General features: G+C 41.5%; 1 protein-coding gene across 1 annotated transcript in view; it reads right to left on the bottom strand.

Moving 5' to 3' along the window:
• LOC129699067 (kinesin heavy chain) overlaps positions 1-12,965 on the bottom strand; it is a 144,908-nt gene extending 131,943 nt beyond the window's left edge. The window contains exon 1 of the mRNA XM_055638693.1: positions 12,425-12,965. Within this exon, the coding sequence (XP_055494668.1) occupies positions 12,425-12,553 (129 nt within the window). The 5' untranslated portion in view covers positions 12,554-12,965. The remainder of the gene's footprint in view (positions 1-12,424) is intronic.
• Positions 12,966-22,852: the final 9,887 nt, after the last annotated feature.

Below are 22,852 nucleotides of genomic sequence, written 5' to 3'. Positions count from 1 at the left end.
AGTTGGATCCATTGGTTTAGTTTAGTTTAGTTTTGAGATACAGTGCGGAATCAGGCCCTTCGGCCCACCGAGTACACACTGGCCAGCGATCCCCACACATTAACACTATCTCACACACAATTTACACTTAAATCAAGCCAATTAACCTACAAATTTGTGCGTCTTTGGAGTGCGGGGGGAAACCGAAGATATCGGAGAAAGCCCAGGAGGTCACGAGGAGAACGTACAAACTCCGTACAGACAGCACCCATAATCGGAATCGAACATGGGTCACCAGCGCGCTGTAATGCACCAACTCTACCGCTGCGCCACCGTGCCGCCCAAGGATCTAAAGGGATCATGACTTTAAAGTCGTACTCAGACAGCACATGGAGACCAAGGCATAGAAGACTGCACCAGATTCCAGAAAATAGAATTAGTATAAATAGATAATCAATGGCTGACATGGACATCTTGGGCTGAAGAGACTATTTCTGTGACACTAAATCTGGCAATAATCAGAGACAAGTTAAGCACTTCTAAATATTTATATTGTTACGATCTGCACCATCAGAAAATGTAGATAATGCAGATGGAACCAATATCTTCAAAAAGGTAAAATGGTACAAACCTAAAAAGGGAAAATGTTAGTGAAAGAGTAGGGCAGGGTGACTAATTTGATAGATTTTTCAAAGAGCTGACACAAGCCAGATGAGATGGGTTGAAAGTTCTCTGATCTTCTGATTCAATGAAAAATTGAGTAATAGCAGCTCTTCGATTTCTGCTGTAATTTCACCAGCAGATGTGAAGATCTTGATGTCCCATGCAAGGCAAATGTAAATGCAGCTTGTTGCAGATTCAAACGCCAGTCACCCACGTCTGATTCCAAGAGGACAACTATGAAATGATCAAGCACAAAATGCTTTCAAACATTTTTTTTAAAACAAGAAAATAGTTACATCTTTTGTGCAAATTTGCCTCAGTGGGCGACTAATACAAAACAACTGCAGACGTTACAGGAGTTGGAAACATGGAGAAACATAGAAAATAGGTGCAGGAGGAGGCCATTTGGTCCTTCAAGCCAGCACCGCCATTCATTGTGATCATGGCTGATCATCTACAATCGGTAACTCATGCCTACCTTCTCCACATATCCCCCGATTCCACTAGCCTCTTTTAAATTCATCCAGTGAATTAGCCTCCACTGCCTTCTGTGGCAGAGAATTCCACAAACCACACAACTCTCTGGGTGACAACGTTTTTTTCTCATCTCAGTTTTAAGTGACCTCCCCTTTATTCTTAGACTGTGGCCCCTGGTTCTGGACTCCCCCAACATTGGGAACATTTTTCCTGCATCTAGCTTGTCCAGGCATTTTATAATTTTAGATGTTTCTATATCTGCTCACATCCTTCTAAATTCCAGTGAATACAAGCCCAGTCTTTCCAATCTTTCCTCATATGACAGTCCCCGCCATCCCGGGGATTAACCTTGTGAACCTACGCTACACTGCCTCAATAGCAAGGATTTCAAGTTGTTCTTGAAATTTTTCCCAGACATAAAAGAAACACACAAAATGAATACTCATGTTACATTTGGAATTAACTAATCATAAGGTTGAAAGCATGATGAATTTCAAACCATTTCTGGAAAACAAACAAGTATCTGATAATGTTGCATTGATTGTGCTTTCTTGTTCATTGTGTTTTAAACCTCATGTATTGTTACAAAAATTGTTGGGAAGAGTGCACAACATTTGGTGCAGTTGAATATATTCTCAGCAGCAACAATGACACTGCAGTAAAAGTATACTAATGGCTAGATCAATTGCCAAATACAATACATAGCGCACAATTTGATAAAGGTCAATAGATAATCAGCTTTAAGTGGCAGGTTACCAAACAGGGTCCAATTTGGCTTTAATGCAAAGCAAATTTCATATATGCAACTTCCACAAATCTTTCCCTATTTCTCCATTTGCTTGAGTAATATTGATTGAAAAACTTGCTCATTAATAAGCAATACTTTAACTGCTTGATCAGTGGATTATTTCTAAATTTTGCTTGAAATGCTCAGTGGAACTTCTGGACTGAAAGCCAAGGAGTTTTAAAAGGGCCTCAAATGGGAGCATTGGCAGTACAATCACAGACTTCATGATGCAGCTATTAATTTTATATATATGCAGTTCAAATGATGTAGCCAGAACCAAAGTCACTTAACCAGCCACATATATCGATAACTTCTGGCTGTATGTTTTTTTTCCAGCGAGTTGCCGTATTTACCACCAAGTAAATGAGTTGTAGACACCAGAGTCTTACCATGGTATTTGATACATTATCAGCCAAGGCAGTTGATAAAAAGGGACAAGGAAAAAGTGAGTAAACAGGAAAGAGACTATGTATTTTTGTGAAAAGACACAAAGTGCTGGAGTAACTCAATTAGTCAGACAGCATCTCTGGAGAACATCGTTACGTGACATTTTGTGTCGGGACCATTCTTCAAACCTGAAGAAGAGTACCGATTCCAAAATGTCACTTTTCCAAACCTGAAAGAGGGGCCTGACCCGAAATATCACCTATTCACATTCTCCAGTGATGTTGCCATACGCCCCGAGTTACTCCAGCACTGTGTCCTTTTGTGTAAACCATTATCTGCAGTTGCTCATATCCACGCTGTTTCTACATGTATATTTATGAAGTGGCTCAGATTATTTTTGTATTAATTCAATAAAGACTGTTTTATTTATATTCCTGATGTATACAGTAGATTTTAGACAACAAAATAACCGGGTTCTAGTAACAATTAAGACTTGAGTGTTCACATAAAGAGACCAGGCATTGGCAACAAGACCTACAATTATTTTGATGATTTAACCATCACAGCAATTGTAAACATTTTTCATCCCAGGTAAAGTCATACAGTATCTTCAATCTTAAATTAAAATTTTACTTGGTAACTGGTTTAGTAGACTTGTAGAAATATATTTTACCCCAATGTTCAATGCCGATTAGATAGATTTTTTTTGTCTAATTTGTTCGTTGTGATCCAAGTTTATACTTTAATAACAAGTTTCATATAAAGATAAACATTACTTAAGAGCAGCACAAAGTCATAAGGGAGCTGCAATCATCCTTTACAGAAAGGTTAGAATTATATGTGCACTAAAGACAAACTGGACCTCAATTTACAACCTGTGCCTCCTTTGACAGGTGCACATATGTATTTCTGAAACAAGCATTTTGATAAGTTTATTATTTAAAATAATGTAATCCTATCAACAATTTTTCAAATGTGTAGGAAGGAACTGCAGATGTTGGTTTAAACCAAAGACAGATACTAAATGCTGGAGTAACTCAGTGGGACAGGCAGCATCTCTGGAGAGAATGGGTGACATTTCGGGTATCGGCCTGAAAAAATCACCCACTCCTTCTCTCCAGAGATGCGGCCTGTCCTGCTGAGTTACTCCAGCATTTTGAAACTATAAACAATTTTCAAAGGCAGAAGATAACCTTGATTTTGCCGTAAACTGTTTTTTAAAACTGTTGATGATGGAAACATGAAAAGAAAAGCAAAAAAAGTCTGCAGCAGTGGGGAGAAAAAACCCAATAAAATTTCAGGTAGAAATATCCTCTCTTGCACTCTTCACAGATGCTGCCTAACCTGCTGTGTATTTCCAGCTTTTTGTGCTTTTATTGTTGGAGATGGGGGCAAAATATTTTATTTTACACACACGGGTGGTAGGTGTTGCCAGGGGTAGTGATGGAAGCAGGCACGATAGTGGAACTTGTGGGGCTTTTAGATGGGCACATGGCTATACAGGAAATAGAGTGAAAGCAGTTTAGCATAGCTTCATGATCGCCACAGACATTGGGGGCTGAAGGGCCTGTTCCTGTGCTGTACTGTTCTGTGTTCTATTTCATGCAATAGCAAACAAATGGATACCTCCAAATCTTTGCACTTACTTCATGTCAATACAATATCTTGTCTCCATAGCAACAACATCATATCGTTGCACTCATGTTGAAGTTTCATCCTTTACATTCAAAATCCTTTCTGGACTCACAAAAGGTGCTCTAATTTTGTTTAATTTACTGATATAGATTTGTCAATGGCAGATAAATTATCCGAAGGGGAGGAGCAATTTCACATCAAAGTCACACTTCAGCTTCCAAAATGCATCTCATTTATCCTAATTAAGAAAGTGCAGCAAAAATATTATTCGTCTGCTGAATATTTTGACGCGATTGGACAAAAGAGGGACAATATAGAGGAACATGATGATAAATTGTTTACTATAACGTTTCCAAATTTTTTTAATAGATTTTTTGCAGAATAATTGCATTCAAGTATTTTACCTGCCAATGGTCTTCAAGTTTGCATTCAAAATGGCTCCACTGCACTCTAAAAGACCTTACCATCACATTTTCCTCTTGCTTCTCTAAACTGAACTGCCTTCCTAGTTTGTAGGAACGTGTAGGAAGGAATTGCAGATGCTAGTTGAAACCAAAGATAGACACCAAATGCTGGAGTAACTCAGCAGGTCAGGCAGCATCTCTGGAGATAAAGAATAGGTGACATTTCCGGTTGGAACCCTTCTTCACTCTGAAGAAAGATTCCAACCTGAAACGTCACCTATTCCATTTCTCCAGAGATGCTGCCTGACCCGCTGAGTTACTCCAGCATTTTGTGTCCATCTGCATTCATAGTTTAATGTTTTTCATGTTCAAGTGAGTTTATTCAAGTGAGACAGAGGAATTGGGAGGAGGGGATGGAATCATTACAGGAAACATGGTGGGAAGAAGTGTAGTCCAGATAGCCATGGGAGTCAGTGGGTTTATAGTGGATGTCGGTCAGTAGTCTATCACCTGCGATGGACAATTTACTGGTGTTGGCAGCATCATCATAAACCTCTCCTGCAGTGTCATCACATATTTCCAATAATGTGACCAGTTGAGCTTATAGGACTTGATATTACAATCCCTATTAAAATTGGCACCTTCCTAATATCTTGAGTGGAGGTAGGGGTAAGGACCTCATTGGGGTCATCAGATGGGCACCCTCCTCCCTTGGTGTTTCGTTGATATGCCCACAACACCTCCAGAGGGCTCAACAGCAACACCTGGCATCCCAGGTGCGCTCCCCTCCGAAGGTGCAGCCAGTGCTACACCTCGGTATTAACCAGTGCAGTTTAGAGTTCTAGCAGAACCTCAATGCAATTTATCAATTTTCATATTAGCCAAGCCCTTTTATTTAATGCTTCCTTTTTCATTATATTTATCACATTCAATGTTTCACTCTTGTCCATTTTTTTCCAAATTAAGAGTGCCTAACAACCTTTGAATTCAGAGTTTCCCTTCACCATCCCTAACAGGCCCTTCTAAAGTTGTCGTCTTGTTCTTTAAGCAGAACAAAAAGCATATTTGATCTTACTTGCCAATGCTTATCACACTTTGTTTTCCTAATTTCTCTTTCAATGTCATGCTTACATTCATATATTACATTATATAATCTCCCAGACATGTTGTTATATTAAGCTCTCAGTTTCTGATGCAAGTATTCCTTTTTACCTTATCCTGCCTTCTGAGAATGTTGATAATCAGGAAGCTCAGGGCTTCTCTTTGTATGGAACATGTCACCCAGAGCTCCTCAAATATTCTTCACCAATGTTTCCCACTGCTCTGTGATCCATTTACTTTCAAGTAGTCAAGTCAATTTTATTTCTATAGCACATTTAGATAAACAACTCTCATTGACCAAAGTGCTTTACATTAGTGCAGGTACTAACATGCTACAAACAATGGTACATAGATCAACAATACTTACATAAATACATACATACAGCACTCCATCAGAGGACCTCAAGAAAGACTTGAGAGTAGAAATAAATTTTAAGTCTAGACTTAAAAGAGTTGATTGAGGGACAGTTCTGATGGGAAGAGGATGCTGTTCCATAGTCTGGGTGCTGCAACCACAAAAGCGTGGTCGCCCCTGAGCTTATGCCTACGCGGGATGGTCAGTAACCCCAAGTCGGCCAATCTGAGGGACCTGGAGGTGGTATGGTGGGTAAGCAGATTTTTGATGTAGGTGGGGGCAAGCCCGTTAAGGGCTTTGTATACAAAAGGAAGGAGTTTGAAATTGATTCAATAGCCCCAGAAATAGTGGATGCATTAGTGATAATTTTTCAAAATTCTTTAGATTCTGGAGTAGTTCCTGAGGATTGGAGGGTAACTAATGTAATCCCACTTTTTAAAAAGGGAGGGTGAGAAAACGGGGAATTACAGACCTAGTCTAACATCGGTAGTGGGGAAACTGCTAGAATCAATTATTAAAGATGGGGTAGCAGCACATTTGGAAAGTGGTGAAATCATTGGACAAAGTCAGCATGGATTTATGAAGGGTAAATCATGTCTGACGAATCTTATAGAATTTTTCGAGGATGTAACTAGTAGGGAGAACTGGATAAGGGAGAACCAGTGGATGTGTTATATCTGGACTTTCAGAAGGCTTTCGACAAGGTCCCACATAAGAGATTAGTATACAAACTTAAAGCACACAGTATTGGGGGTTCAGTATTGACGTGGATAGGGAACTGGCTGGCAGACAGGAAGCAAAGAGTAGGAGTAAACGGGTCCTTTTCAGAATGGCAGGCAGTGACTAGTGGGGTACCGCAAGGCTCAGTGTGGGACCCCAGCTATTTACACTATATATTAATGATTTGGACGAGGGAATTGAATGCAACATCTCCAAGTTTGCGGATGACACGAAGCTGGGGGGCAGTGTTAGCTATGAGGAGGATGCCAGGAGGCTGCAAGGTGACTTGAATAGGCTGGGTGAGTGGGCAAATGCATGGCAGATGCAGTATAATGTGGATAAATGTGAGGTTATCCACTTTGGTGGCAAAAACAGGAAAGTAGACTATTATCTGAATGGTGGCCTATTAGGAAAAGGGGAGATGCAACGAGACCTGGGTGTCATGGTACACCAGTCATTGAAAGTAGGCATGCAGGTGCCGCAGGCAGTGAAGAAAGCAAATGGTATGTTAGCATTCATAGCAAAAGGATTTGAGTATAGGAACAGGGAGGTTCTACTGCAGTTGTACAGGGTCTTGGTGAGACCACACCTAGAGTATTGCGTACAGTTTTGGTCTCCTAATCTGAAGAAAGACATTCTTGCCATAGAGGGAGTGCAGAGAAGGTTCACCAGACTGATTCCTGGGATGACAGGACTTTCATATGAAGAAAGACTGGATAGACTCGGCTTGTACTCGCTAGAATTTAGAAGATTGAGGGGGGATCATATAGAAACTTACAATATTCTTAAGGGGTTGGACAGGCTAGATGCAGGAAGATTGTTTCCGATGTTGGGGAAGTCCAGAACAAGGGGTCACAGTTTAAAGATAAGGGGGAAATTTTTAGGACCGAGATGAGAAAAACATTTTTCACACAGAGAGTGGTGAATCTCTGGAATTCTCTGCCACAGAGGGTAATTGAGGCTAGTTCATTGGCTATATTTAAGAGGGAGTTAGATGTGGCCCTTGTGGCTAAAGGTATCAGGGGGTATGGAGAGAAGGCAGGTACAGGATACCGAGTTGGATGATCAGCCATGATCATATTGAATGGTGGTGCCGGCTCGAAGGGCCGAATGGCCTACTCCTGCACCTATTTTCCATGTTTCTATTCAGAACTGCACTGGGAGACAGTGGAGAAAGGCCAGAATCGGGGTGATGTGGTTCCTTTTTCGGGTGCCCGTCAGGAGTCTCGCTGCGGCATTTTGGACCAATTGTAGGCGGGACAGGGATGATTGCCTGATGCCAGTGTAAAGGGAGTTGCGGTAATCAAGGCGGGAGGAGATAAATGATGACCTTTTCGAGGTCGTCAATTTGGAGGAAAGGTTTTATTTTCGCTATCGTCCGAGGCTGGAAGAAGCTAGCTTTTACCATGGCATTGACTTGTTTGTCAAATTTCAACGCGGAGTCAAATATCACGCCAAGGTTTTTGACGTGCTTTGAGTAATGGGATAAGGCTTCCAAGGCTGCCTGCTATCATTTTGATGGAGTCCAAGGGGCCGAGTGGGATGACCGCAGAATTACTCTCGTTTAGTTGGAGGACGATCTGGGCCATCCAACACTTTATATCCTCGAGGCAGTGGATAAGGCCGAGGAGATTTGATCGGTTGTTGGGTTTCAGGGGGAGATAGAGTTGCATAGCAGTGGAAGGAAATGCCGTGCATTTGAATGACTTGGCCTAAGGGGAGCATATACAGGGAGAAGAAAATGGTGCCTAGGATGGAGCCTTGTGGAACCCCGCAGCAAAGGCTAGCTGGGGAGGAGAACGAGCTGCCTATGTTTGTAGAGAAACTCCTATCTTTGAGGTAGGAGACGAACCAGCTCAGGGCAGTGCCATCAATACCAACCACGTACCGGAGATGGTCAATTAGGATGGTGTGGTTGACTGTATCAAATGCTGCGCTGAGGTCGAGAAGGAGCAGGATTGCACAGTCGCCAGAGTCATTTCCTGGCCACTTTTCTCAGTCTTAAAACATGGGATCTTCTCCAATTTAGAACACTGTGTCTTTGCTCAAGATTCCAGCATCTGTCTACTTTGTTTTATTCCAGCAGTTCCTCATGTCTACTTTGTTTTATCTTTGTCCCTTTCCATATCTCTGCAATATTTAGCTGAATTATAGACACAAAAAACTGGAGTAATTCAGTGGGACAGGCAGCATCTCTGGAAAGAAGGAATGGGTGACGTTTCGGGTCGAGACCATTCTTCAGACTGGAGACTTAGCTGAATTATGATTACTCTCACACAATAGGTCTGTTACAGACATTCCTTCCACCTGCCCATCTTCATAACCGAAAGCCGAATCCAGAATTACACCTCCCATCCTTTGTTTGGGCTTATTAGTTAATTGTTTTTTTTAATTAAATCTCTTAAATACAATTTAAGAATTCTGTGTACTCTGTCATTCACACTGACAGCATCCTATTTAAAGGTTGGATCATCGAAATCTCCCACGATTATTGCTTTAGTGCCCTTGTGTTTTTCAGAAATTTGCAAACACGTTTGGCCTTTGATCTCCCAGCATTTTAAGGAATAACTTTTGGAAAAAGTTCAAAAGCACACCATTAATTGATATGGATAATACCTGGAAATGTTATGTCTTTCCATACATAAACACAAAAAGGAATATACAATCAGATAATGATCATTACTGTTTAACTCCACGTTATCCTTTAATTTCTAGATATCTTCAGCTGGTCGACAAACAAAACCTTGGATATTTTAATTACTTTCTCCCCCCCCCCCAATAAAAGATAACAAAGATAACACTCCTTCAAGGTGACAAACTTAAAATGGAACTGATTTATTAACAGCCCAATCTTTTGCCTTCACAGTAACATGCTAAGTACTGGCTTTGTTTTCTTCACTTACCAAACCACCCATCCACTCCTTAAATGGAAGATAGACAAAAAAGCTGGAGTAACTAAATGCTTCCGCTGAATGGGCAGCCAATCTTTTACTAGTCTATGCTCTTTTATTAGTCGACAGTTAGCATATTGAACTCAAAAGCACACACTGCAAATTTCTAAATATGGCTCAAACTCATTCCAAGCTCCCCAATCCCTCCTTCCTGCTCCCAACTTCTACTTCACATATGGGATTACTTGGTTGACAGGCAATCACAGTATTTATTCAATTGCTGATGCTAATGCACGGTTTCATAATATTTTGTTTGTGTCGTATGCATTTGATTCTTGAGTGCAAAGATTTAGCTTTCAACTTATCCATCAATTGATTTAAAAAAAAATATATAAAATTCACTACATTAACCGTAAGTCAAAGTCAGAAATAAGAATGTTTATTCGGTAATTCTATTGGAAAGATAAATTTGTGAAAAGTGTATTGTGAAATGTCTGTGAAGTACATCATAGATAGGAACAATCATTTCACGCCAGCATGTTTCACTGAGAATATTGTCGGTCTACAACAGAATTTAGCATTGCTAGCTTCATATCTAGGAAACAGATTGGGAAATTATGTAGCTCAGTATGCTAGCATGAAAACCCCTGGCAAAATTGGTCATGTTAGGTAAAACGCAACTGTTCCAAAGGATGTCTTGGGACCTCATTAAATTTAAAATGTTAAAAAAGATCACTTGTACTGTCTGCAGTAATACAATGAGAAGTGTAAGTCCCCAAGAGATGCAGGCTGTATCCTCAGCATGGACATAGATGAAAGCAGCAATCTCAAATTACACTCAAATGCTGCTTTGTGCATTCTACTGCAATAACACAAAAATGGCAGTCCAATAGCATGCTGGAATGTTATTGTTAATCCATATCAAACAATATCGAAACCTTTGGCTTGTCATTGAAACTGCTGCAGATCCATGTACAATGACTTTAAAAATGGAAAAGACACTTAACCAGTCAGTATGGATTTTTTCTTCCTCACCATCCTTATCATTTGCTTCCTCCCTTTCAAACATCCTGGTATTACATTACAAAGAAAGTTGGTCATATTTCACTGTAACAACTATAACAATCAGGCTTAATTCCAGTAAGAGGAGCTTTTACTCTGTATAGATTATGTTTATCACTTCCCCATGTGAGTTTCCCTGTAGGCTCTTGTAAACAAAGAGGGGAAAAAAGGCACCCATCTTAGAAGTGACAATGGCCCAAATCATTCAGATCATTTGTACTTATATTCATGGAATATTTCAACCTTTTAAATCTCACACAAATAAAAAGATTTACAAGAGTTGAACCGGAAAGATACCTGAAAAGCTTAAAGATTCAAAGATCATTTTGAGAGGAATTACTTTAATAGAGGTCATTGTGATTACAAACTGTTTTTAAACAAATAAAGGTGCTTTCACTGAGATGAATCAAAAGCAGGGTCCACAAATCGAACATAGCCACCAGTTAATCCACAGATGAATTTAGAAGACATTTATTTCCCCAAAGGCTGGCAAGAATACATGGAGCTCACTGACTCAAGCAACTGAAGTGAATCACATGGACGACTTGAGAATAAACACAGGAAGAATAAATTAATAGAGGGATCTGCTGATATGGCAGTGAATGGGGGATATTCACAGGAAACATGGATCAGTTGTGATTAAATGGCTTTTATCTAGGTGCAGACCGAGTAATGATACACATAACACTTGTCAATATTCCACAATGCACCAGTGTCAAAAGACAATGAGGATATAATAATGTATAAGGCGGTGGACTTACAATTAACTGGTCTGACTTGGCTGGTGTCAGTTATACAATAGCGTGCAAGGTACCCAAGGCTATGGGGAAAATGGTGGAAGCAAATGAGCCTCATTCTCCAGCCAAGATCACTGTGCAGTGCTGCCTGCCACCTTGAACCTGGCTCTTTTAGTATCCACAATATCATGGATGCCAAGCACTCAATTCCCAATCTGTTCCATGGGGCATCATTCCGGAGTGCAGGCACCCGAGAAGAACCAGCACCCGGAAATGGGGCGGCAGAAGCCATCAGTCACAATTTATAAATCAATTCTGCAGAGTGCAGGTCGATTTGCTGCCAATGGGTGGGTTCCCCCCCATGAGCAGTGCGAGTGAATGCCACAGGAGGCAGAACTGCGCTTGCTCCCTGCGTCCAATGACATCATGTTGATCAATTTCAGGCTGCAGAACCAGGGAGAAACGGCGAGGATGTTTGCAATCGCCCTTGCAAGAAAAAACAAAAAAAAACCCACTAAAGTGACACCAAAGGTGACCAAATAGGCAATCGCTTTAATCTCAACAGATTTCCCACTAACAAGCATCCTTGCATTGATTGGCACAGGCTGATCGATAATTATAACCCCCTGCTCCCTTCCATACTAATAAGCAATAGAAAATGTGACGTTTCCCAGTAATTCGACTAAAGTGTATTTAAAATTACTCTTTGCTTCTGATGCATTGTTTATTTTCCCCTTCTCTGGGGTGGTTCCAATTCCAACGAGGATACAATCAATTCTGATATCCCTTCGCTATCGCTCGTTTAAAGCAGTCACAATTGATTTTAGTTATGGCGTTTACCTGGAGTTTGGTTTAACAATGAAACATGAAAGACGGAAATCTGTCGGGAGAGGTTACCTGTCTAAATAAAAGAAAAATGCGCACAGATCATCTGCAATCAAATCTCATCAGGTCACACCGTATTTCTAAGTGAATAATGTACATAACATTGAACACAAAACACTAGACAATCGTTGTTCATTTCGTGACTAATCACATTGGACATCTCATCACGCCCCAGACACACCGATTGTGCATTGGCAGCAGAAACCAAGATTACATTACAGCGATTATCCTGCGCCAAACAATACAACATAATCCATTAAATCCTACAAAATAACTTTAATTCCAACAAAAAAACCTCTCGAGGGTTTTTTTTTCCCCCCAAACGGGAAGCAAAAACCTACCCCAAGAAGATTGACTGTGTCGTCGCCCTTAAATTTCGGGATGAACTTGTCTCCTCTCAGGATCTCTGACTGATTCAACGGCCTGAATCGGCACATTACTTTAATGCTGCATTCAGCTGGGTCCGCCATCTCTCGCCTTTTGCCAGCAACAATGCGGGATCACCAGCAAACCTCCGAGGAGGTAAAAGGGAATAGATCCAACGCGGAGAATGCGGGAGGAGCCCTTCACCTCTCGCTGAACATGGCAGCAATCAATGCACTGCAATCCTCTTTAGTCACTAAAGATGCTACGGTTTCTGAATCAAGATGTGCAACTGTGAGCGTTACATTTAAAAGAAAATAAACTGATACTGGCGATGATAATAACACTTCAAGATCAATGCATTAACTTCTCAAGGTCAGTCAGCGGGCGCTCCTGCGAAACAGACAGCGGTGCTTGCCGGCTTAGCATCTGCATCCTCAGCTTCTCGCTGCCATCCCGCATCAGCACCAACACCTTCTCCTCGGCACCAGCTCCGCTACTGTCCCCGGGGCTCGCTCACGTCACATCATTGCCTCAGTCGCAGCCTCCTCTCGCGATCACCGAGGCTCCTGGGAAATGTAGTTCCTGCGGGTGGCAGTGACAATTAAAGTCATGGAGTCATAGAGATATAAGGACATAGAGACATAGTCATATCGTCATTGGGACATATAGACACAGTAATAGAGACAGAGCTATAGAGGTATAGCAACATCGAGACAGTCATTGAGGCTGGACATATAGACACAGTAATAGAGACAGAGGTATAGCAACATAGAGACAGAGTCATCGAGGCTGGAGACATTGTCATAGAGGCATAGCGACATAGTCAGACATAGTCATAGAGACATAGAGGCACGGAGTCATAGAGACATAGAGGCTCGGAGTCATAGAGACATAGAGGCATAGTCGTAGAAGGCTTTTGATAAGGTTCCCCATAAGCGGCCCCTGTACAAGCTCAACCATGTAGGGATAGACAGCAACCTCTTAAAATGGATTGAGATCTTTTTTGACAAGGAGACACCAGCGAGTTCCCTTGGAGGGAGAGACGTCTATTGAAACTTCTGTGACATCAGGTGTACCACATAGACTGCCATGGGTCCATTGCTCTTCCAACTGTATTTCAATGACATCCCAAATGTAGTTTTGTCCAGAGTTCAACTCTTTGCAGATGATGCCGTAATTTATAGAGAGATTAAAACACGAGAAGACAGCTTGTCCTGACAGAAGGATTTGGATGCTCTCTGTGAGTGTGGAAAACCTAGCAGAGTTCAAGTTCAAGTTCAAGTGAGTTTATTGTCATGTGTCCCTGATAGGACAATGAAATTCTTGCTTTGCTTCAGCACACCGAACATAGTAGGCATTTACTACAAAACAGATAAGTGTGTCCATATACCATGATATAAATATATACACACATGGATAAATAAACTGATGTCATTCAATACAACCAAATGTCATACCATGCATGTTTCACACAAGATCAAACCACTTTTATTGGAATACAACATGGGTAGCCGTACATTGCTTGCTGTCGACCATCACCCATGTTTAGGAGTCAAATTAAGCAAAGATTTAAGTTGGGCGATGCATATTAATCAAGTGTCTAACAAGGTAAATAGAACTCTCGGCCTTCTCAAGATATATTTTCACGCATGTAGTACATTTGTCAAAGAGAATGCATACAAGTCCTTGGTCAGGCCCAAATTGGAGTATTGTGGAGCTATGTGGGATCCTTTCAACAACAACAACAAGATCACCCTGGAGAAAGTACAACGCCGAGCAGCCCGCTTTGTATGTAATGACTACAAGCGCAAATCAAGCGTGAATAATATACTGACTTCTCTCAGATGGGATACCCTAGAGCTCTGCAGAATCAGGCTAAGACATTGCAATTTGCAAGGAGATTCACAAAATCACGCTATGAAATCTCCCGTCATCCTAGAGCACCAACTGCATGGAGTCATAGAGACAGAGTCATAGAAACAATGAGGCATAGAGCCATAGAGACATACGTTGTGTCATAGAGACATAGTCACAGAGATATACAGCATGGAACTAGGCCCTTCTGCCCAACCTGCCCACACCGGCCAACATGCCCATCGACACTAGTCCCACCTGCCTGCTTTTGGCCCATATCCCTTTGAACCTGTCCTATCCATGTACCTAAGATAGACACAAAATGCAGTAGTAACTCAGCGGGACAGGCACCATTTCTAGAGAGAAGGAATGGGTATTGTTTTGTCAATACCCTTCTTCAGACTGATTAGAGTAAGAGTCTTGCAGCGTGGAAACAGGTTCTTCGACCCAACTTGCCATCACCGGCAAACATGTCCCATCTACGCTAGTCCCACCTGCCTGCTTTTGGTTCATATCCCGCTAAACCTGTCCTACCCATGTACCTGTCCAATTGTTTCCAAAATGTTGCAATAGTACCTGTCTCAACTACCTCCTCTGGCAGCTCGTTTCATATACCCACCACCCTTTGTGTGAAAAAGTTAGCATCCAGATTCCTATTAAATCTTTCCCCCTTCACTTAAACCTATGTCCTCTAGTTCTCAATTACCCTACTCTGGACAAGAGACTCATGCGTCTACTCAATTTATTTCTCTCATGATTTTATACACCTCTACAAGATCACTCCTCATCCTCCTGCGTTCCACGGAATAGTGTCCCAGACTGCTTAATCTCGCCCTACAGCTCAGACCCTCGGGTCCTGGCAACATCCTCGGAAATCTTCACTGTCCCCTTTCCAACTTGACAACATCCTTCCTATAGCATGGTGCCCAGAACTGAACACAATACTCTAAATGCGGGCTCACTAGCATCTTATATAACCACAACATGTCCTCCCAACTTCTATTCTCAATACTCTGAGCAATGAAGACCAATATGCAATGAAGACCAATACACTACCTTCAAGGAGCCATGCACTTGCATTCCTAAATACCTCTGCTCTACAACACTCCCCAGAGCCCCACCATTCACTGTGTAGGCCCTGCCCATGTTAGACTTTCCAAAATGCAACACCTCACATTTCTCTGTATTAAATTGCATCAACCATTCAACCCACTTGGCCAACCAATCAAGATTTTGCTGCAATTTTTGAGAACCATCTTCACTATCTGCAAAACCACCCACTTTTGGAGCAGCTAATCATCCCATGTGGCTGCAGAGCAAAGTCTGCAGAGGAGGAAGGCAAAGGGAAATGTTTGGCTGCTCTGAGAGTTTACTTCCCCTCTCCTCTCACTCATCCTTCCCTACACCATTTCCTCCCCATCTCATTTTCCACATTCTTAACCCAGCAATCCCTCCTCTCCCCCTTTTCTCCACCTTATCCCCTTCCTCCATCCTACCCTCTTCCTCCCTCCCTTTCTCCACCCCTCCTTCCTCCACCCTCCTCCCTTCCTCCATCCTGCCTCCTTTCTCCACCCTCTGCCCCTCCTCCCCCCATCCTCCTTCCCTCCTCCACCCTCCCATCCCTCCTCCTTCCCTTCATCCTTCCTTCACCCTTCCTCATTCCATTACCCTTCCTCTCTCCACACCCCTTTCCTCCACTCTCCTCCCTTCCGCTAACTCCTCCCTCCCCCTTTCCTCCACCCCTCCTTCCATCTTCCCCTTCCTTATATCCCTACCTCCCCCCCCCCCCCCCCCCATTTCTCCCTCCCTCCACCCATCCTCCCTCCATATTCCCCAGCAAAACAATAAATTAGCAAATAATATTATAATGAACAATAGGACAACCTTCAGATAAACAGTTCCTTAGAGGTCGGGAACAAGGAATTAATAATAGAACATAGAAAAATAGAAGAGATCCAATTAGTTTCCATTTATCTTCATGGTAGAAGACACTAAATGATTAATAATGATGGTCCATGGACTTCGAGAAGGTACATACCTTGAACAATCCCTATCAGAGAAGAAACAAGATAGGCAAGGCTCTCGAACAGAACGCATAGAGTCAGAGGTATATGGTGCATGAAGGTTGGGTATGTATAGGTGTCACAATGCAGACAAGGTTCACCAGGTTGATGGGATGAAGGGATAGACATGAAGACTTGCCAGGCCTAAGCCCACTGGAATTTAAAAGGATGAGAGGTGATTTCAATGAAACATATGAGAAACTGATGGAGATGCTGAAAGAATTTTCCCTCTCCTGCAGATGTTCAGAACTTAGGAGGCATAGCTTCTGAATAAGGGGTCACTTTTTAAGATGGATATGATAAGGAATTTATTCTCTCAGGTGGCTGTGGTGCTTTGGAGCTGAGGAGACAGAGTGATAGAATGTACTGGACTCAAGGCAGCAATGAGCAGGCATTTGAACTGCAAGGGAGTTAAAGAGGTCGAGGAAAGAGCAGGACAGTGATGCTCAGCTAACCTGGTCACCCTGGCTCTGCATGTCAATCCGTTCATCTCCAAAATCAGCCATGATCATACTGACTAGAGACAGACTCGGGCAGACCCCTGCTGCTGCCATTTCCATCTCTCCTTCCCTACCTTGTCCCTCCCAACCTCCATCCATCCATACTCATCTCTCCTCCCTAAGTCTGCAGACTCAGATACTTGCAACATGAATCTGATGAATAATTCAGTGTCCTTCGCCTAATGCACGGCATTCATTGATGGGCATTTGAAAGTTCAAAGGCAGATGATGAAAGAATTACTTATTGCAACTCATTACCCTTAGCATTTCTAAGATTGAAAGGAACAGAATGGATTTGAAGGGATTTTTCATGTTGATGAACGTTGAATGGTCAATGCAAGAGCAGCAACATTGACCCGGAATATTTCCCTTGGGTCCAACTGGACAGGTTGAAATTTGGCACATGCAATTTTGTGATGGGATACAATCAGGAAATGATATATGGGGCATAGATGGGTAGGACAGGTTTGGAGGATAGGTTTGGAGGGATATGGATCAAACGCAGGAAGGTGGGACTAGTGTAGCTGGTGTGAGCAAGTTGTGCCGAATGGCCTGTTTTCACTCTATGTCTCTATGACTCTACCATTGTTAAGCTGACAAGGGATCACTTTGGCCACACCTAGAGGCAGAGATAGGCCCAATCAAAATCCTAACAAGGGGCCCAATGCATGATTTAGGACCTAATTCATAAATTTATTGGCCTCTGATTGCAACAAACATTGAACTTGTCATGTTTTCACCCATATCAGGTCAACGTGTGGTCCAAGAGTAATTCTTGCATGATAGGCACAAAATCAAGGATTCAGGCAGCATCTCTGGAGAAAAGGAATAGGTGACATTTTTGGTCCAGATCCTTCTTCAGACTGAGAGTCAGGGGAAAGGGAAACTAGAGGTATGAAAAGGTTCAGGACAAATCAGCCATCATTGATGATAAAGGAAAGGTGGAGTTCCCAATGGTCCATTGTTGGCTGTGGAAGAAGTGATAACAAAGGGATATACTGTATTGATGCAAACAGTGGTACTGGCAGTTCGGCTAGGGTGGGGGAGGAACAGAGAGAGAGAGGGAATGCAAGGGTTACTAGAAATTTGAGAAATCAATACTCATACTGATGGGTTGTAAGCTGCCCAAGCAAAATATGAGGTGCTGTTCCTCCAATTTGCATTTGACCTCACTCTGACAGTGGAGGAGGCCAGTGATTATTAAGAATCAGACCAATGATTGGCTTCAATTAAATAATTAAGTGTTAAAATACACTAGACCAAGTAGGACCCGTTGGGTCCCGTTCCACCAACGCAATATTCCACCACTCACCCATAGCCCCCAACTGTGCAGGCGCAGCTCATTTTCCCTCATCCCCCAGCACTCCCTCCCCCTCCTCTTCACTCTCCCTCTTCTTTCCCCTATCCTCCTCCCCCCCCCTCCCACACCTCTTCCTCCCTCTCCTTTCCCCTAACCTCAGTCACTCCCTCTCTCCCTCCCTCTCCCTCCCTCCCTCCCTCCCTCTATCTTCCTGCTCCCCATTCCCTACCTCCCCCCTATCCCATTCCCCCACTAAACACAATGTTTAAATAATTCTCGCCCTTTCCTCTTCCCCTCCCCCACCCTCCCTCTCCTTACAACAATGTAACAATTCTCTCATTGCACTGGGAGTCTTGTCATTTGTTAACATTGTAATGGGCAGGGCAAGTATTTTATGTAAATGATATTTGGGATCCCATTATGATGTCAAACGCTGATGTCATACGCATAACTGGCAGTGCAAGATTTTTGTCGAACTGGATTTTGTAAAGTTTAAAATGTGAATAACTTGTAAAATATACCATCAATCTGAACTAAACTTGATACCCCATGCCACAGGACAATGGTGAGTAAGGTGGGCCAGAAATTGTACTGCTATTGTGTACTGTTTTGGCATAATTTCAGGATCACACAGACAGACAGACAACATAACAAACAAGATGAAAGTTTTAGTAATATACTAGACCAAGTGCAGACCCGTTGGGTCACAGGAGGCGTGGTCCTAAAACTCAAGCCATTCCCGAATGTAAGTGAAGCTGATCACTGCTAGCCGAGTCATTGTGATATCATCAGTTGAAGCTGGGTGTTTTAAATTCAGTCTTTTGATTGTTTTAAACTTTAATCAGTAATAAGTCGATAAATCAAGCATAAAATGTTCAGTGAAGTGGTCTCTGCCTAGAGGGGAAAAATGTGAATCAGAATATGTAAAACTCTTGTGAAAGTTGGCATTTTTAAAACCTTAATCGTGAATAACGTCAAATATAGGATGAAATCTTCAGTGAAGCTGATCACTGCTAGCCGGGCCATTGTGACGTCATCGGTTGAAGCTGGTCGTTTTAAATTCAAAGTCTTTTGATTTTTTTAAACTTTTAATCAGTAATAAGTCGAGAATTAGTCAAGAAATCAAGCATTAAAAGTTCAGTGAAGGTGCTCTCTCTGCCTCGAGGGAAAAAATGTCAATCAGCATATGCAAAAATGTAATTGTTACCACGTAGTGTTTTAGCAAAGTAAAGAAAACACATATACACACACACACATATACACATGTACAATATCAGAATTTTAATAAGTATATGAAATGATAGATATATATGTGAAATTGTAGTTGATAGAAGTGCTCCTCCTGGTCCACAATAGAGATGCAGGCTCTTGTGTGTCAGTAACCACTCAGTCCCCAATGCAATTACATTTCTTTCACCCCAAGGCTCAGGACTGATTACTGAGGGATACCCTGGAACTGGGTGCAAATTACACAAAGTCTCAATAGGAACAGGCCAGAGGTTCCTGTACTCCTGTCATTATACACTAAGAGGTTGAAACCAGTACAAAATCCAACATAACTCTAAGAATGAAAATTCACTGTAACGTAAATATAAATAAATTTCACATCTATATGTGCGGAGTGAGTGTGCGACATGGTATATACCATGCCTAATCAAGGTGAGCTACTTAAATGATGACATTTCGATATATCTTTGGAAATATTTGGAAGACAAAAAATATGTTCCTCTCTTTCCCAACCACGTTTGCCCAAGTTTTATCCTCATTTCACGTTCTGTTCTTGGTTGGCATCCTGCTAACTGGCAGGCTTCAGTTCACTAGTATGAAATTCATCAGTGAACCAGTTTTCAGTGCCATTGGGTGCATTAATGACCCTGTCCCACGATGCGAGTTCATTCAAGAGCTCTCCCGAGTTTAAAAAAAATCAAACTCGTGGTAAGCACGGAGAATGAACATAGCAAGCACGTTTGAGCTCAGGTACGTCTCTTGGCGGCTTGTAACGCTGACGGCAGGTGCTCGGTAAAACTCGCTAACAGCAGGTAAGCTCAGGAAGACTCGTGAAGATTTTTCAACATGTTGAAAAATGTCCGCGAGAGCGCCGAGTACCGACGAGCGGCCATTACCGTAAATCTCCGAGTTCGAATCGGGGCAAACGTGGGAGAAGAAGAGCTCTTGAATTAGCTCGTACAGTGGGTCAGGGCTTTAAAGCTTTTCCTGTCCCCAAATCCATCCTCAGTTCAAGCTGGATTTACTTTCATGGTCTTTGCTTGGTGGGGTAAAATATTGAAGTTTAACTCTCTTTTGCAAAGGTACCACAACTTATACTCTAAGTTTAGCAGATAAGCAGTACAAATAGGACCTTAAAATCAAATTGTTAATCTAAGCAACACTACAGCGAATGACTGTAATTTTATTTTCACCATTTTGTGCAGTACAAATAGGATCATCAACATTAAATCTTAAAATCAAAGTATCAGTACAACGAAATGCAGTTTTGTCAGTAATCTAAGCAACACTACAGCTAAATGACTGTAATTTTATTTTCACCATTTTGTGCCTATTTGTCCACATGTTACATTTCATAATCATCAACATTAAATCTTATCCTCTTAAATCTGATTTTTGTATAAATGGAACAAATCCTTCATACATTTTTGATGCCTTTTTTTATCCCCTGCTCTCTTTATGTTGTCTGCATATTTATGCTCAACTCGTCTCCATTAATGTGTGTGGCTTGACAGAGGCAGCAGGCTATACAAACCTATACCCTCACCTAATGTCTGCCCATATGCTGCACCTGTTGGTGTTGCTGGATGAGAAATGGAAATGTACTCTAGCCAAACTATCTTTGCCTCTTTTACAAGGCTATGCATATAGATCTCCTGCCAATTATCTGACTCAGCAGAAATAAGGGATCAAATCTTCGATCTTTCTGGACCCAGTCAGTCTCCTCTCAGCCAATCTATTCACTGAGTCATTAGGGAAGAGATACTGCCTTTTTCTTAGCCTTACTCAGCAGCATACCCCATCCTAGATTCACACGGCTTTCAGTTTAATCAGAAATCTTTCATCTGGAACTTTGCCAAAAAGCTTTCTGAAAATTTTAACCAAACAATAACAAAACAAGTGTCCTTGGAACTACGCATACAGTACTCAGAGAAGGTCTGGAAGCATTTCAGTCTGGGAATTTGATTATTGTGCACTAATTCCTTTTGCTGCAGCAACTCCTGTTGCAAACAAAAATGTTCCATGCGAACAAAAATGCTCCATGCCCTCATGTTTTGATAACAATGAATGCAAGGACAAGCAGATGCCATGTGAATGCTAAGGTACAAGCTTTAGAAGTAGGAACTTAGAAATATCATGCAAATCAGTAAGAACCTGCAGATATTGATCCACAGGCTTTGTTCGGAACACTGACTTCAAACCTTGACTTTTTTATATGTTTTTCAAACAAATTTTCCGTCAAATATTCCACTTTTAATCCTTCAACTTTGGAGCCTCGTTACACAGTTCTGAGCTTGAATGTGATAACTTTTGGATATTGCAAATAGACACAAAATGCTGGAGTAACTCAGCAGGTCAGGCAACATCTACGGAGTAAAGGAATATATGATGTTTCGGACCAAACTGAAGAAAGGTCTTGACCCAAAATGACACCTATTCCTTTTCTCCAGAGATGCTGCCTGACCCGTTGAGTTACTCCAGCATTTTTGTGTCTATCTTTGGTGAAAACCATATCTGCAGTTCCTTCCTACACAACTTTTGGATATTGTCTGCCAGTCCCCACCCTAATCCAGTTAAAAATACTCTTTCCATTTTATGAAACTCAAAAAACAGTTCCTTTAATTTTAAAGATGGTCTTAGCTAAATTTTTAGATAGTAAGTAATTGTGAGATATTGCATTATTTCAAGAAAGTGGCCTTGGGGTAGAAGTTTAACCCTTGTCTCTGCTCTTCCTACCTAAGCAATTTTTTTTTTTGTTTACCTTCAAATAATTCCAAAGTTAATGAACTCTCCAACCATCCCCTACCCCACTCATTCCTGATCTTAGTAAATTTCAACATATATATAATTTGTTGTACTGACGTGTGATTACTCATTGTACATCTTTACTGTTGTTGGCAATGCTCTCGACTAGTCGGCCATTCTACCTTACAACTTTCTAAAAATTCCGCAACTTTCCTATTTATCTCTATTTTTACAATTTTCTTTCAGACTCCATGCTCTTCAACTGTCCTATGTAATCTTCTGCATCTCTGTTCCTCCATCAGGAATCTTTGACTAGGAAATAAATATCCTACAATATTTGTTGGATGAAACATTTACCCCATTGTTCTATGACTAGCACGAAAATTATACAATGCTATACCAAAATAACTAAAAGGTTTAGGTTTAGGTTTAGATTTTTTTAATGCCACAATGTACTGAGATACCATGAAAAGCTTTGTTTTAGATGCTATCCATTCAAATCAGATAAAACTGTACATAAATACAATCAAACTAACTCAAGTTAATCGGTAGAGCAAAGAGAAAGATACTGAGTACGGAATATAATTCTCAGCATTGTAGTACACCAGTCCTAAAGACAAATCATGTGTCTGCAATAAGGTAGAGGCGTATCAGCTAGTCCCCCAAGTTCATTGAAGAACTGTTCAGAAACCTGATAACAGAGTGGAAGAAGCT

This window comes from Leucoraja erinacea, chromosome 7, assembly GCF_028641065.1.
Source record: "Leucoraja erinacea ecotype New England chromosome 7, Leri_hhj_1, whole genome shotgun sequence".
Taxonomy (NCBI): domain Eukaryota; kingdom Metazoa; phylum Chordata; class Chondrichthyes; order Rajiformes; family Rajidae; genus Leucoraja; species Leucoraja erinaceus.
This window is presented reverse-complemented; position numbering and strand designations above follow the sequence as displayed.